This window comes from Phycodurus eques, chromosome 9 (genome assembly GCF_024500275.1).
Source record: "Phycodurus eques isolate BA_2022a chromosome 9, UOR_Pequ_1.1, whole genome shotgun sequence".
Classification (NCBI taxonomy): Eukaryota; Metazoa; Chordata; class Actinopteri; order Syngnathiformes; family Syngnathidae; genus Phycodurus; species Phycodurus eques.
In genome coordinates, this window is record NC_084533.1 from 25018299 (window position 1) to 25032817 (window position 14519).

The window sequence follows — 14519 nt, forward strand, 5'->3', positions numbered from 1 at the left end:
CGTGGTAACAGGAAAAGTACCAGCGGGAGCAGGAGAAGCTGAAGGAGGAGTGGGAGAAGGCCCAGAGGGAGGTGGCCCAGGAGGAGAAGCGCTACCAGGAGGAGGTAGGAGCATGTGTTTAGAAATGACCACATAAAGGTTGCTGTGAAAACTGCCTTAATATTGTAACTGTTAGCATCAAAGGATTAGCACTGTATGGGTGTTTTGACCTTTTTCTTTAGCTTTTAATTGTATGTGCTAGCAGTCACGTTGATAACTGATCTGTGAAAATATTGGTTTACTTTTATTAGGTTTATGTAATGTAAGCCATTCCTATTGACTGAGATATTCAGCTCTAGCCGTATTGACCAACCTTTTGAGAACAAGCAACTTCAATTTGGATCTTCTCTGACAGTTTAATGTTTGATGAGGAGGAGCAATTTTTTTTAAATGTTAACTGGTACATTAGCGTCTACCTAACTCGCGTCCCTGTTGACTTGATCGGATACTTTTTTTGGTGAACAAAAGGACTTGATTTGGCTCTTCAGCAACTGGTATAGTGCGTTTGAGTCCATCTGATTTTGCTGTCTGATGAGATGGGTCACAGAGTAAAGACGTAGACGTCTACATTAGCTTCTCTTGCTAGCCAGCTGCCATATCCTTGTCACATTCACTGCCATTGACGGCTTTAGACGTCAAATATCCACGTTAACTGGGAAGGCTGGCAGTGAATGAGTTAAGCATAAGGTAGGAGTTTTACATAAGTTTGTTGAAGTTTTACATAACAGGAGTGGTTTGAGTGAGAGTGGTTACGGTATATATTGCAGTCATACTTTGAGGTTTTCACTGCGTGTCCATGTTGTTTACAACTCTACCCACACGTCAGGAACGTCTAATCCTGGAAGAGACGGTCGCACCCCTGACTCCGCAGTCTTCCGCTCCGCCGGCGTCCGAGGGCCAGGACACCATCGTGCGCTCGGTTGCTGACTGGGAGCGCAAGCAGGAGCAACTAGAGAAGCTTTCGGTGAACAACTCGTTCAGTATTAGTTTCCGTGTCCAAGGGTTTCGCAAACCTTTTGGGTCCAGGGACACCTTACAGGGAAGAAAATTTTTCCAAGGACCCCTTATAACCACTTAAACATAACAATCAGGTGTACCGCTAAATATCATAGGAATTACGAAGTTGCCTATTTTCAATTTAAAAAGAGAAAAAAACAATTCTTTACAAGAACAAAAATGTATTTTGTCGAGATGAAAAGTTGTAATCTTACGAAAATAGAGTTGTATTTTTCCATGATAAAGTCGTAATCTTATGATATTAAACTCTAACTTTACAGAAGGAAGTCATTTGAATAAGTCAATATAAAAAATACAATTTTATTTTTGCAATATTACATATTTTATTCTCAAAAAGGTGTTGTTATTCTCTTTAAAAAAAAAAAAGGGACTTTATTCATATAATAATGCGTACTTTGTTCTAAAAATATATACATCACAGTGAAGTAATTGTCCTCAGATTTAAGTTAGCGGTGTCACTTTTTTAAATGACACCGCTGCACTAAATGATCCCTCTTCTGGATTTGCTAATGCAGAAGGGAAGTGCAGAAAGCGTGGAGTGTAGACTGCGAGAGAACGACAGGACGAGCGACATCAGCACCGCCGACGACAGCTTCAGAACAGCCAGGAGGTTTGTTGACACGTCAAAGCAAATGTTAAGAAAATGTTACTTATTTGCTGTTAATTAGCAAGAGACTCCGCTAAATACAATGTATGCTGATATTTATTTCGGGTGAAATTTTGGACTTTGAAATAGAGTAAATTGGAAAGGACAGGAAGCAGACAATCAAACCGGTCTCGCTGGAGGTAATTGGTAACTTTGCTTGTAGCTGTCATGGATTTTGAGCATGGCCCTCACATACACCATGAAATAGTCAGTTGATTTAAAAATCCATCCAAGTATAGTGATTTTTTTTTTTTTAATTACATACATTGTATTGAATGACATCGTTATCATGATGACAGTAATACAAAAATGCATTCAAGAGCGGCATCACAGTGACATCAGAACGCGCCTCCAGTAGGAGCGGGACTGGTGGAGTGATTTTTGAGTGCTATTTTGGCGGACTTGTACTGTAAATGACCAGGGGGGAAATGGAGGAAGTCATAATAAATGCAGTGTCCCACTTTCCCGAGCTTTGGGACAATAGAAAAATGACATATCGAGAAATAAAGCTCGAAGCGCTCTGCGAGGGACTGTAGCTCACGAACAAGCTTAAACTTCGAGATCCTGCCGTGAATTTTTTTTTGGGGGGGCGTTGGGGCAAATGCACACTGCTGAGATGCGGTCTATTCGTCGACCAGCGGGGAAAACTGTCCTGTCACTTCCTGGCAGGCTGCTCAGCACTTCCAAATATGCGCACCGGGGTGCCGTAGGACTTGCGCTGCCGCGTGGACCGTTCACGCCGAGCAAGTGCGGTGTGAAAAGGCCTTGACCTTGTCTTTTACGTGGGCCATCTTCAGCTCGGCGAGTCAGAGCAGCAGCCTGCACAATGGCCAGAAGCTTCACCAAATGGCCGCCAAGACCTCTGCGCTGGTCAAGAAACAGCCAGACGCCGACACCGCCAAGCCTACGCGGCCTGCAGGAGAACGCAGGTGTGTGATAGTTGTGTGTATGCGTGTGTTTGGAATCGGACTTGAAGGTACAGCAGAACCTCGACGTAATGGACTAATAGGGGGAGTGGTCATCCTGTTAAAGCTGTTTGTCTGTTAATATGAAACACTTATTTTCGTGGCTTGAAAACAATTACAGTATAAATTTGTTCTCACTAAATATAAAGAAGTTTGAAAATGTTTAAATCAAATTCAAAGTTGACCTAACCTTTCCTTTATACACTGCTGCGGTGGTTGTCCACTGCAAGGGGACGTCTTGAGTTCCAATCGTTTGCTACCATTCTGTCCCTTAATCCGAAGTCCGTTGGTTCCGGTTCCGTTAAATCGAGGTTCCACTGTATTTGCTTCTGGCTTGTCCTTCAGTTTATCGTTTAAGGAAACTTCCTGCCTCTGACATTAATTGCCTGACATGTTGGTGAGAGTGAAGTGTAACCATGGCAACTGTAGTGCGCATGTGCTGTGCAATCGCAGTAGCCGAAGTCGAGGCTTTGGTTGCGATGTTCTGCAGTCTTTCAGTTAGTGTGTTTGGCCAGCAGGTGGCGCCAACTACTTGTCTTCCTCTCCATGCCAGGAAAACAAGCATTAATCATTGCTGTTCTAACACATGCATGTCACAGCTTATCGCTTTGTCGCTGTCCATTTTCCAGCAACCCGCATCAATGTGGGCTCTGGATAAAAGCTATGTGGTCTTCCGCATAGTCGGTTGAGCCTCTCAAAAATCAGAACTAGCCCAGGTGGAGGCAGTCTCTGGATAAAGCCATGAGGTCATCCTCATAATTGTTTGAAACTCTCAAAAATCAAGACTAACCCAAATAAATGTCGTTTTTTGAATAAGGCTATGCAGTTGGTCGCGTAGTCATTTGCATTCCACAACAATCTTGTCAATTTTCCAGGAGCGTGCCCGCCTCTAATAACGCGGGCCGCAGCCCATCCAAGCCCCCTTCGCCTTCTGTCGACGCACCACCAAACAGGTATCTTCATTGCTGTCATTTTGTAACTCGCATCCACTTTGTGTGGCATGCACCAGGGTGGGCTGGCCATCGGGCACACCGGGTAGTCCTCTGCGGCTGATTGGGGCAGGGTTTTATTTTTTCCTTTTTTCTCAGAGACCGGCCCACAATTTATTGAGGCGGCCCATTGGTCCATCTTTTATATAGACTGTAGACTGACCCAATCAGGATATAGGAAGAAAAATGACCCCACCGCTTTCCTGCGGGACTGGTGGTCACGCAGCACAAGGTGACACACACCGCTTATTTCATAGTAGTGTGCAGCGAAGAGCCCGTTGCGACGTGAAACAACAAAGAGAAGTTGCAAATGTTCACTTGAGGAACTGTTGTAGCATCCAAGTCTGTGACACCAATGCACCATATGACTCGGCGACAGCAGGTTGAAGAAGCTGCAGACAGTGTCCATTTTATGACAGTGTTGAAAGGATCCATAGTCGCTTGCATTGATAGCCACTCGATGCTGCAATTCAACACGGAGCTCATAAAGCAGCCCCATTTCTGCCTGATAACAATTCATTTCATAGCTTTTTAAGGGAGGGAGCACCTTTTTATTTTATTTATTTTTTTGTTAGTTGGTGTCATGCATGACTATCATAGCCTTTTCCAGTTATTATCAAAAAAATAAAAATGTAACCATAAAATACAGAATGGAGCTAAATAGATAGAACCCCATAAAATGATATCGAACAGCACGTCTTAGTTGGATAGTCCCATATTATAGGGTTTCAACTATTTAGATTGTGGCAAAGTTTTTCTAGGAAGTCCAAATATTTTTCATTTTCATTTTTTATTTTTTTTATTATTATTATGTTTTCAATTTACCACTTTATAAATTGTAATAACCTCTTCCTCTCTGTGTCTAATCAAGCCAGGCTGTTGCGGTAGCAGTTGCGGAGAGAGAAGAGACTACATATATATATATATACTGCATAACATATGAACGCCTTTACCACAATAATTAGTCGTTTGGAATAATTGTACAATACATTCCTTCGAGGAACATATACATAAATTACGTGTTGGTTCTGCTCTGCTAATTATGAGGGGTTGGTCTTTTTTTTTTTTTTTTTAGGGCGTCCCAGTCCATCCCTGGTTGTGCTCTACTCGTGCTTGCTGTCGTGACAAACCTTAGGTTCTTAGAAAGACAAAAGTATTGGACACATGTATGAATTAACCAAGAGGGTGGACGAGAGCAAGTAATTGTTTCAACTGTAAATAATAACACTAAAACATCAGCATGAAAAACTATGTTAACATTGAAATGAAATATTTTACCTGGTTTTACCTGGTACTCTGTTTTTAAAGACAAAATCTGGTCCTGAAGCATAAAACACTTTTCCCGGCCCCTCCTTCAAGCTCCTCCCCCAACAGTATGTCAGTGTCCCAATACTTTTGTCCAGCTAATAGAAACGTACCAGTGCGGCCTTTGTCTTTAGACTTTGTGAAGCCGCATGGGGTTTGTTGTCATGCACGTTAGGTCTGTCAGCGGCAAGAAGCTGTGCTCCAGCTGCGGGCAGCCGTTGGGCAAGGGGGCCGCCATGATCATCGAGTCCCTCAGCCTCTACTTTCACATCGACTGCTTTAAGGTTCGTGAAGAAGCCACGTTCCCACCTTTTTGCGTGCCGTTACTTTCATTAGCGTTCCCTCATTCACAGAGCCACCCATGCTATATCCCTTTTTTTTTTTTTTTTTTTTTTTTTTTTTTTTTTTTTTGTGAAGTGTATCTAGAGTGGTACCTGGACTTACAAGTGAAAATTGCAAACCTCTACGTTTACTTTGGAAATGAGCATTGTCAGCATTTCCCCCAAACTTTTCTGACATGCTACGGACAAAATCGTTATTTGCAACTGTAGATTGACTAACTTGCAACTGACGTAGCTGAACCTGAAGCAGCCTCAGACGTTTATATCAACCTAGTAACCCTTCGCATTAATAAGTACTCACGACGTAGCTCTTGTGTGATATTGCATAACTGTTGTTTATTTGGCTTTGTGTAATTATCAAACAATGCAAAATAACAATATCATCAGTTAATAAAGTCATTTGAAAAAAAGATGATGCAAAATACATTTTTATGCGATTGATAATTTGATGGAATAAAAATATATGATAGCGAGAGCCGTAGTGGACCGCATTGTCATGACTACGATTGTTTATTGTCGTCAGTGCGGCGTGTGCAAGGGCCAATTAGGAGACACGTCCACGGGCACCGACGTCCGGATCCGGAGCGGCCTCCTCAACTGCCACCAGTGCTACATTCGCTCCCGCTGTAAGTTGCCCCCACCCGCCTTACTTACCCCACATCTCACGGGACCATTTTCTTGACATTTTCCTTTTTTTTTTTTTTTTTTTTTTTTAAACAAATTATTAGCCCCCTAAATACCACCATAATGATGCATTTTAAAATGTCTTTCAGATAAAAGTGAAATACAATTTGTACCCTGAATGTTTTACACACTTTCAAAATAGGCACATTTATTGTACTTAGTAAATAAATTAGTTCAAGTTAAATAGCGCTGAACTGTAATTTTAAAAAGTACTGTACGTGATTTAGAAAAAATAACAAAATCAAAATAAATGAAGATACTGTAACATTATGTTCAGTTTGAACATTTGTCATTTGTCCCATCCGTGCCACTGGAGGGAGCCCGCATACGACACTTTGAGAAGCACCGGCATAGACCAGTGTTTCTCAAACTTTTTCCACCAAGTACCACCTCAAAGATTCTTAGCTTTCCAAGTACCGCCATGACCCGAAGTGCAGTATAGGGGAGAAAAAAAAAAAAAAAAAAAAATGAACTGAAACAATGATTCAGTAACGGTTATTATTTTGTGTACCACTAGCGGTATTTTGAGAATCACTGGCATAGACTATCTGCGGACACCGCGGCCATCCTCATTTTCCTTCCCTTTCGTCATCTCACCTTGCCGACTTGTTGCCGATTGCTGAGCTTGCGGCTCTCTCGTTTCCCTTCAAGCGGCCGGGCAGCCGACCACCTTGTGACGCCTCCAGTCGAGTTGGACGGGATCACCTGCCGAGCCCCGCCCTCCCCTGCAACCCCCCCCCCCCATTCGTCACGTGGGCCAAACTGAGAATTTTCATCCATACGCAGTATACTATTTGACTGGCGAGTGTCAACGTTAATAACAATCATTTGTTCATATTTGCATTTTTATGAGGCACAATCGATTTGAACTTCCATTCATTTTCATATAAAGCAAATGAAGTTCATTCACATATGCTTAAATCGGATGTAATCTGGTTTAGGCATCTTATTTTTTTTCCCTGTTTTTCACCAAACGGCGTCCATTTTATGTCGCCGCCGTAACCAGATGACGCGATATATGCAAATGAACCCTCGCAACTTCCAATACTGGACGTCCACCAGGGCAAACGACATTTTTGATTAGCACTCAATTGTACACCTGAGTAATCATGTTTTAAAAATGGTTAATATAATCCAAATAATTCACAAGGCTTCCACTGACACACGCTTTGAATGTTATTCACGAGGGCAATAACTGAACTCGTTACTTTAACGTGCCTTAGGAACAAACGGACGATGACACAGAAAAGACAGATTTCCCAAAACATTTTTGATTGTTTTTATTTTATTTGAAGGAGGAAAAGTGGCCAAGTTGTCATCACACGCCAAACTCCTTTTGTTGCAAGTCGTCCGCTTTTCCACGTCAGTGATTTTTGCAGTGATTGAATGCACTCGCCGACCATTTTGAGGAATAGACGCAGAACGAGGCAATTGACCTTTCGCTTGAGCCGCATGCCGCCGGAAACGCAGACTGGCCCGATCACAGTGCAGCACGGAAGGCTGACGCTTTCCTGACGGAAAACTTCCAATATGTTTTTGTTCTTTTATGCTTAACCGAATGACAGAAAGGTTGAATGGAAATGTTTTTATTTTAGGCTTTGGATAAAGCCATGCGGTCGTTAACATGGTCAGTTGAACCCTTCAACAAAATCTCCTCGAATCAAAAAGTGAATGCAAACTATAGATCCAGCAATGTTAAATCCCTCAAAAGTTGACCCAAGATCAAATGCAGGCTCTTTACTTAAACTGGTCGAAGCTATGCGGCAGTCTGCATCGTCAGTTGAATCCTTAAATCAACACTAGACCAGATGAAATACAGGCTCTTCGTAAAACTGAGCAGTTGCGCCACGTAGTCATGTGAATCCCTCAGAAATCGAGTAAAACCTAAACTGGCCTCGATGAAATGCAGGCGCTTGATAAAAGTAAGCGGTTGGCCGCATGGTCAGTGGATTCCCTCGAAAATTGACAATGCAGGCTCTTGATGAAACTATGCGGTCGGCCGTATCTTCATGTAATCTGTCCAAAATCGGCAAAAATCGGAATTACCCCAGACAAATTTAGGCTCCAGATAAAAAACAACTATGCGGTCGGCCACCATCAACGTATGTGTTGTGTGACAAGCTTGCCGGCCTTAACAGCAGTAACTAAGGGGCCCTGAGCGAAAGGTCTATTGAACGTACGCCAACTTCTGGTTTTGTTTTTTTTTTTGCTTCATTTGCATTTTCAGAGCTGGGCAGTGTGCTGCGAATGTAAATTAAAGAAATAAAATGCACGTTTAAGCCTAAAACCAAAAGATGCTGTCAAAACAAATGTAAGAAAAATGCGTGCTTCCCGGTGTAGTCGCGGTTTTTCCTGTTTCAGTATTCCTCCGCTTCTCCTCTTCGTTTTCCACGGAGGCTTTCGTGTGTATTTATTGTAATAGTCACCTGAACACTATCAGCACATTTAAATGTATTCTTTCATTCACTGTGTCAATGCAACAACTGTTTGTTTATAAATAAAACCATCCAAAGTTGGTTTTGAGACGTTTCTCATCATTTGTTGAGATGTTCACAATATTAGGAACAGCTTTCACTCTGACCCTAATAACATCAATCAAAGGTGAGCTTTGGGGTCACCTTTTGATGTGTTGGAGGTCATGAGATTGTGCAGCTAAGTGTGTGTGTGTGTGTGTGTGTGTGTGTTTCTCCACAGTTTAAAATGTTTAGCTTTTTATTTTTTATATTTTCATTTTCATTTTTGTAAACTTATTTGCATTCACATTTGCTTTTTTTTTTATGATATTATATTAGAGCTCATGAGATCTGCAGGCAAATATATTGGATAGTTGCTGTCTAAACAAAAACCATGTAGCTCCACATTTTGTGAATATTTTTATGGTTTTTATTTATTTTTTTATTGTTATTTAATGAATTACGATTTAAACCATAATTACTTTTTTTATTTTTTAATTGACGGTATTATATAACTAATTGTTCACTATTTTCTTGACAAGGCTCCATTTTTATTGGTGTTTATAAGTACGGTATGTTGTATTAATACAGTATTTATGTTATGTAATATTTTAACTTTACCTATATGTTAAAATGTTCGCATCTAACTACAGATTATTCGATAGATAGTATCTATCTATCTAAGTATCACATGCGATAGTAGTAAAATTAGAAAACTATAAAAGCGATCAGGCTTGTTTTTTTTTATTTCCCCCTGATTCAAATTGAGATTGGTTTAATTTTTATTTTATTCTTTTAAATCTCAACATTTCCACATGCGTACTGTTAGCTGTCCACTAATACGTGATGTAATTTTTTTTTTTCCCCCCAAAATAGGTGAACCCTGAATAAAGTGTATAGATTTCTGTCCATTTTCGGTGCCGCCAACAATTCATTTCCACCTGAAATCAAGGTAATACGTTACATATTCGAATGTCATTTACTCAAAATGTACAATTGGCACCTTTTTTCACGTGAAAATATCGCTTCCAATTGTCATTTCTTGCATTTTAAGCAGAAAACTGACCTTTTCCCAATGTTATCGTTGCTTGTGCGTGTCGCTGAAGCTGTCAACAAAAACATGGCCGAGACATTTTGTTTTTCGCTATAATTTTTTTTTTTTTTTTTTTTTTTTTTTTTTTTTTTTGTATCATCAACAACCATTTCGATGCCTTGGAAAACTATGTGCGCACGTAGAAATATTCCCTTCTTAAATATAGCCATTCAGTACCTAACATTACATAAATATCCTTCCAGACAATAATGCTCACAACAAAGACGGGGATTAAAAAAAGAGACAACATGCAAATTATATCCAAATAAATACATTTGCATACATTCCCTTTATAAAAAAAAAAAATAATAATAATAATAATCTCATTGAATCCGACTTAAAATGAAGACTATACGCACCTATGGTTCAACTAGTAGGAGACGAGAATACATATTAACACGATACAATTGGAGCCACAAACACACTGCAGTAGAAAGACGCACAAAACATAAATTCATGTCCATGGAGGGGGCGGGGGGAGGGGCTTTGCTGTATTTGTGCCTTTTTTTTTTCTAATTATTGTGGACAATTTAAAGAAACTATCAAGTAAAAAAAAAAAAAAAAAAAAAAAACATTATTTGCTGTAAACTGAATAAAGCTGTGCAGTTGAATCCCACAATTTTTTAAAAAAAAAAAAAATCTAACCTCACCCAGATTAAATGCAAACGCCGTCTAGCCGCATAGTTGGATCATTCCCTCACAAATCGCCTCTCTTGATAAAGCATTATGCGCTTGGCTGCATAGTCTGTTGAATGCTGTAAAAATCAAAACTAACCAAGACAAATGCAAAATGTGGTTAAAGCTATGGTTGTCTGCATGGTCAATAGAATTTCTAAAAAAGAAAAAGAAAAAAAATTGATTAAAATTAACCAGGATGAAATGTAAGCTCTTGATGAAGCTATGGGGTGGCCCGCATAGTCAGTCGAATCCCTCAAAAAATTAATTCAAATCTAATCTTACACAGATAAAATTAAGACTTTTTATAAAACTAAGCGGTTGGCCATGTCGTCAGTTGAATCCCTCAAAAATCGACTAAAATCCAAACTAGCCCAGATCAAATGAGACTATGTGGTCAGCCGCATGGTCGTTGTAACCCAACAAAAAAATCTTAAACAGGCCCAGATAATGCAAACTAGATAAAGCTACGCGGCTGTCCACGTCCCTCAAAAGTCGACCCCAGCTCAAATGCGAGCTCGTGATGAGAAAACTATGCGGCGGTCGAATAGTGCAGAAATCGAAACTCTTGCCATTGGACAGCCTTGATGAAATTAAGCGGTCGGTCGCAAAGTCAGTTGAATCCCTCAGAAACGGACTGAATTCAAAAGGGGCCCAGATGAAACGCAGGCTCTCGATCGAGCAATGCGCTCGGCCGCATAGTCGGACCCGTTTGTCTGTTCCAAGGTGAACGATGCACTTGAATGATCTGTCACGTAATGCTATGCGGTAGTTAGCTGGTCAACCATTTGTTGAAAACTGCGGCCAGCTTGCCAAATGTGAGTTGAAAAGGTGTTTTTGTACAGCAGATGCCACACGAAACAAAAGCAGGAATGTCCATCAGTCCGTTGCGTTCGCTGTCCGCTCGCGGCGCCGTACATTAGAACATGCTGCTTTTTACTAAGGCAGCCTTGGCTCCGTTCTGTCTCTGCAAGGACGACAGCACGCTGGCGAACGGCCCGCCCAGCGAGTCCGGGATGGAGGTGATGGTCCCCGGGGCGGCGGCCCAGCCTTGGCTCGGCGAAGTCACCCCGACCCCCGTCACCCCCACCCCCATGCCGGACGACACGACGCCCTTGCTCGCTTCCGCCTGTCCGCCGTTGCCGCCGCCGTTCACCTGCACGCCGGTGGGGCTGGGACCCCCGCAGTTGGAGGTGGGCACCGGGTTGGGGCCCCCCGTGCTGTCCGGGTCGGTGGATTTGGCGTCTTTGCTGTCGTCGTCCCGCGGGTCCGACTTCTTGCCGGAACCGGACTTTGCGGCCGCGGCGGCGGCTGCGGCGGCACGCTCCTGCTTGCGGAACTTTGCCCGTCGGTTCTGGAACCAAACCTATAAAAGACCCCAAAAGCCATCCGTAGTCAATATCAAGACTGTTTTATAAAGTTGTTGTCACTTTCCTCCAGTGTAACTCCACTTAATATTAATTAATAATAGCAACTATAATAAATAATGACACCCAAAGACGCTTCTCAGTTTCATGACTTATTTTGTGCAAAACAACAAAATACTTTTCATGTTTTGGGATAAAATGGGGGAGAGGAGGGGAAAAAAAAAAAAAAACTGAGATGATTTTTTTTTTTTAATATCTATCGTAAAATTGAATATTACTCCAATTAGAGTAGATGTAACTTTATTCTATTGAAACCAAAAATGTACAATATGATTTGAGAAACAGGCGCGTGTTTATTGGGAGGAAAAACACTTTTATGCGTGTTACGACTGGCTGTACAGTTTTACAAAACCGCATTTATAAAAGTCCACTTTTACCTCTCATAAATGCCTGGCACTCTCTGCAGTTAAGTCGACGTATTTTCCCCTCACTCGCCAATGAAAACGTTCCATTTTGTGACTTTATTACAGTGAAACGAAAAATGAAAAATAAGCAAAACTAGCTAGCACAACTTGAATGACTTTCATTCTGCGTTGCGAATGGATTCCTGGCTTTTTATTTTGAATTATTGTTCGTTAATGGCGACATATGGAAACTTGTGCATTTGAAGTATTTTTTTTTTTTTTTTTTTTTTTTTTTTTTTTTTAATGGTAAATTGTACTGAAAAAAAATGTGGCAATTGACATTTTTTTTTTGGGTTGTTTTTTTTTTTTTTTTTTTTTTTTTTTTTTTTCCAAATAAAGTGAATTTGAAGTGGCGCAGACCTGCACTCTGGCTTCAGTCAGGTCGATCTTGAGTGCCAGCTCCTCGCGCGTGTAGATGTCCGGGTAGTGTGTCTCCGCGAAGACCCGTTCCAGCTCCTTGAGCTGCGCGCTGGTGAAGGTGGTCCGGATGCGTCTCTGCTTGCGCTTCTCGTTCAGACCGCCGTGATCCGTGAACAGCTTGTAGGGCACTGCGGCGTGCCGGAGGAGGAAAATCACATCAAATTAAGTTATTTAAAATGTTTAAAAATATATATATATATATATATATATATATATATATATATCATAATAATGCTTCAGCAAGGGGGAAACCTGCATTCGGCGTCCACTATAACATTCTTAAAAGAATTCAAACCTCAGAAAAACTGTAACTAAACATATTTCAAGCATATTAATGGTAAGGAAATGTGTGGAATTGGCTCCTGTAAAATGTTATGTTGTTACCTTTAATCTTAATCTAATTGAATCTCCAGTGGGATTATGTTCGATTTTGTATCCAGTGATCATCAAGGTCGGGTTTTTAAATGGTGAATGTAGTTGAATTCTGTTCGCCCCCAAAAAAAGCAAAAAATGTGTATATCGTCTCACGCGATGTTAATTGTCATGTATAAATGATATGAAGTGTAGCGCTATATGCCCAGCGACAATGTGAGCGATTACATTACCGTCGTGCTTTGAATCGGAAATGTCCGCAAAATCCCCCCCCGCCCCCGAACGAGTGTCCGCTGAATCCTCCCAAGTTGTCATAACTCGTCGTGCCCCGTAACTCCCAATTTGGGTGGCCAATAATGAGTTTTGCTCTTTGCTTATCTAATTATTCGTCTCATCGCAAAAGTAAACACATTACGGCGACTCCGAGGATAATTCTGTTGGAGGCTTTTGGCTGCGACACGCGCGCCGTAACCGAATTAGACGCGCGCGCTCGCTCGCTCCTAACGCGATAAATGTTCGTCATTTGTGTAAGCAAATGTGGGCCCGATCGGTGGTGCTTGAAACAAAACAAACAAACAAAAAAAAATCACGGCAAAATCTCCTTACCTGCCGCGTACGGGCCGCTCTGGTGGTCCCGCAGCGTGCCCAGGCTGCAGGATCCGGGCGCCAGCGACGGGCAGCCGCCGGTGGCCCCGAACGTGGTCCGGATGGGGTTGTACTGGAAGCCGCCGGCCTGGCTGCACGAGCTGAAGTCCGCGTAGGCCGACGCCAGGCTGGACGTGTCCATGCCGGCCATGCACGACTCGTAGGCGGACGAGTTGAGGTAAGAATACTCCATTTTATACATTTGGGAAAGGGGACCCAAACGCAGAGAATCCCAAAGTCCGATTATGAGTGCGGAAGGATGTGTGAGCTTGTTGGGCTTTTCTTATTGTTGTTGTTTTTTTTTTTTTTTGGGGTGGGGGGGCGATGTTGACTGCTCGGCGGCCGCTCCAGAAGTGGCCTCCTTTATAGCAGCCCAGGCGCGTTTTGTCCAAAGCCCCCTAAGAGCCGCCTCGCATGCCGCAGGTCTCCAGAGCATAAAAGGCGCGGACAATGGCGGCGCCCTGCCTGCGTGCGGCTTGCGCTGCCTTCCTTCCTCTCTCCTCTTCCTCCTCCAGCGTGCGCGACCGCTGCTGCCTCCCCGCTTTACATGACAATAAGTCATCAGTCTATTGGGCCCGTCGTCCGTCCGAGCTGCAGCATCATTGATCCCCCCCCCAACCCCTCCTGCATGATCTCTAATTAGAATTTAATACCGCGCCATTAGAAGCAGAGAAGGAGAGCGGGCCTCCTTTTGCCCTTTAATTCGATCACACCACTTGGAAATAATGAAAGTTGGGTGACGATTCTCCCTGATGCAATTTGCCCCCCCCCCCCACCCCCCACCCCCCCAAGCTTTTTAAGACCCTTTAAAAGCGAGCCTGCAAGCCTTTTTTTTCCCCCCACCTCCTTCCTTCTTTATTTTTCTTCTATTTAGCACCGCTGTGGACGCTATAGGAGGCTCCTCTGCTGTGTATTTTTCGACATCTTCCAGCTGCAAATACTCACCCGAACGCCACCAATCGGACCTTTTTTTATTTTTACACGTTCACGACAACGCTCGAAAATACAATTGCATTTCATCCACCTTTTCCCATGTTTTGTTTT

At 42.3% G+C, this 14519-nt stretch overlaps 2 protein-coding genes across 12 annotated transcripts in view; one reads left to right on the forward strand and one right to left on the reverse strand.

The window, feature by feature from the left end:
* The window catches only part of LOC133407680 (LIM and calponin homology domains-containing protein 1-like), a 67258-nt gene extending 55606 nt beyond the window's left edge, over nucleotides 1-11652 (forward strand). For 7 of the 11 annotated variants that reach the window (XM_061685797.1, XM_061685796.1, XM_061685798.1 and 4 more), the window contains 8 exons: nucleotides 12-104; nucleotides 866-1003; nucleotides 1572-1666; nucleotides 2500-2631; nucleotides 3543-3620; nucleotides 5137-5245; nucleotides 5826-5928; nucleotides 6638-8502. In XM_061685797.1, the coding sequence (XP_061541781.1) occupies nucleotides 12-104; nucleotides 866-1003; nucleotides 1572-1666; nucleotides 2500-2631; nucleotides 3543-3620; nucleotides 5137-5245; nucleotides 5826-5928; nucleotides 6638-6663 (774 nt within the window). In that variant the 3' untranslated portion in view covers nucleotides 6664-8502. Of the gene's footprint in view, nucleotides 1-11; nucleotides 105-865; nucleotides 1004-1571; nucleotides 1667-2499; nucleotides 2632-3542; nucleotides 3621-5136; nucleotides 5246-5825; nucleotides 5929-6503; nucleotides 6609-6637; nucleotides 8503-9315; nucleotides 9392-11181 lie in introns of those variants that run through there. The other 4 variants (XR_009769207.1, XM_061685801.1, XM_061685799.1 and 1 more) reach the window with 4 other exon arrangements.
* On the reverse strand, nucleotides 11127-13677 carry phox2bb (paired like homeobox 2Bb). The gene is made up of 3 exons (XM_061685836.1): nucleotides 13437-13677; nucleotides 12399-12586; nucleotides 11127-11573 (listed from the first exon to the last, which is right to left on the reverse strand). The coding sequence occupies exons 1-3, from the start codon at nucleotides 13675-13677 to the stop codon at nucleotides 11127-11129; spliced, it is 876 nt and encodes a 291-aa protein (XP_061541820.1).
* Nucleotides 13678-14519: the final 842 nt, after the last annotated feature.